Source organism: Phalaenopsis equestris, unplaced genomic scaffold (genome assembly GCF_001263595.1).
Source record: "Phalaenopsis equestris unplaced genomic scaffold, ASM126359v1 Scaffold000522, whole genome shotgun sequence".
NCBI classification, from domain to species: domain Eukaryota; kingdom Viridiplantae; phylum Streptophyta; class Magnoliopsida; order Asparagales; family Orchidaceae; genus Phalaenopsis; species Phalaenopsis equestris.
This window is the reverse complement of record NW_018164962.1, coordinates 153234-153511: the sequence shown is the minus strand read 5'-3', so window position 1 is coordinate 153511 and position 278 is coordinate 153234. Positions and strand designations below refer to the sequence as shown.

At 25.5% G+C, this 278-nt stretch overlaps 1 protein-coding gene across 1 annotated transcript in view; it reads left to right on the top strand.

The window, feature by feature from the left end:
* The first annotated feature begins 147 nt into the window (after positions 1–147).
* The window catches only part of LOC110028740, an 8361-nt gene continuing 8230 nt past the window's right edge, over positions 148–278 (top strand). The window contains exon 1 of the mRNA XM_020730717.1: positions 148–239. Coding sequence (XP_020586376.1) covers positions 199–239 — 41 coding nt within the window. The 5' untranslated portion in view covers positions 148–198. The remainder of the gene's footprint in view (positions 240–278) is intronic.

Sequence of the window (278 nt, the reverse complement as noted above, 5' to 3'; positions counted from 1 at the left end):
TATATATATATATAGATTTATAAAATTAAATGTTTAAATATAAATATTAAATTTGATATTAATGTATAGGTATAAATATATAATTAAATTACCAAAATCACCACCGCTATAAATACCCCCTCATGACGAACGATATCTTCATAATTTTCTCCCCTTCTTCTTCTTCTTCTTCTACATTAATTTACTGCATTCGGAAGGATGAATAAGAATTTTATCAGAAAATCCTTATCACTCCTTAGGTCAGTCTATCTTCTTCTGTTCTCATTCTAATACAAATT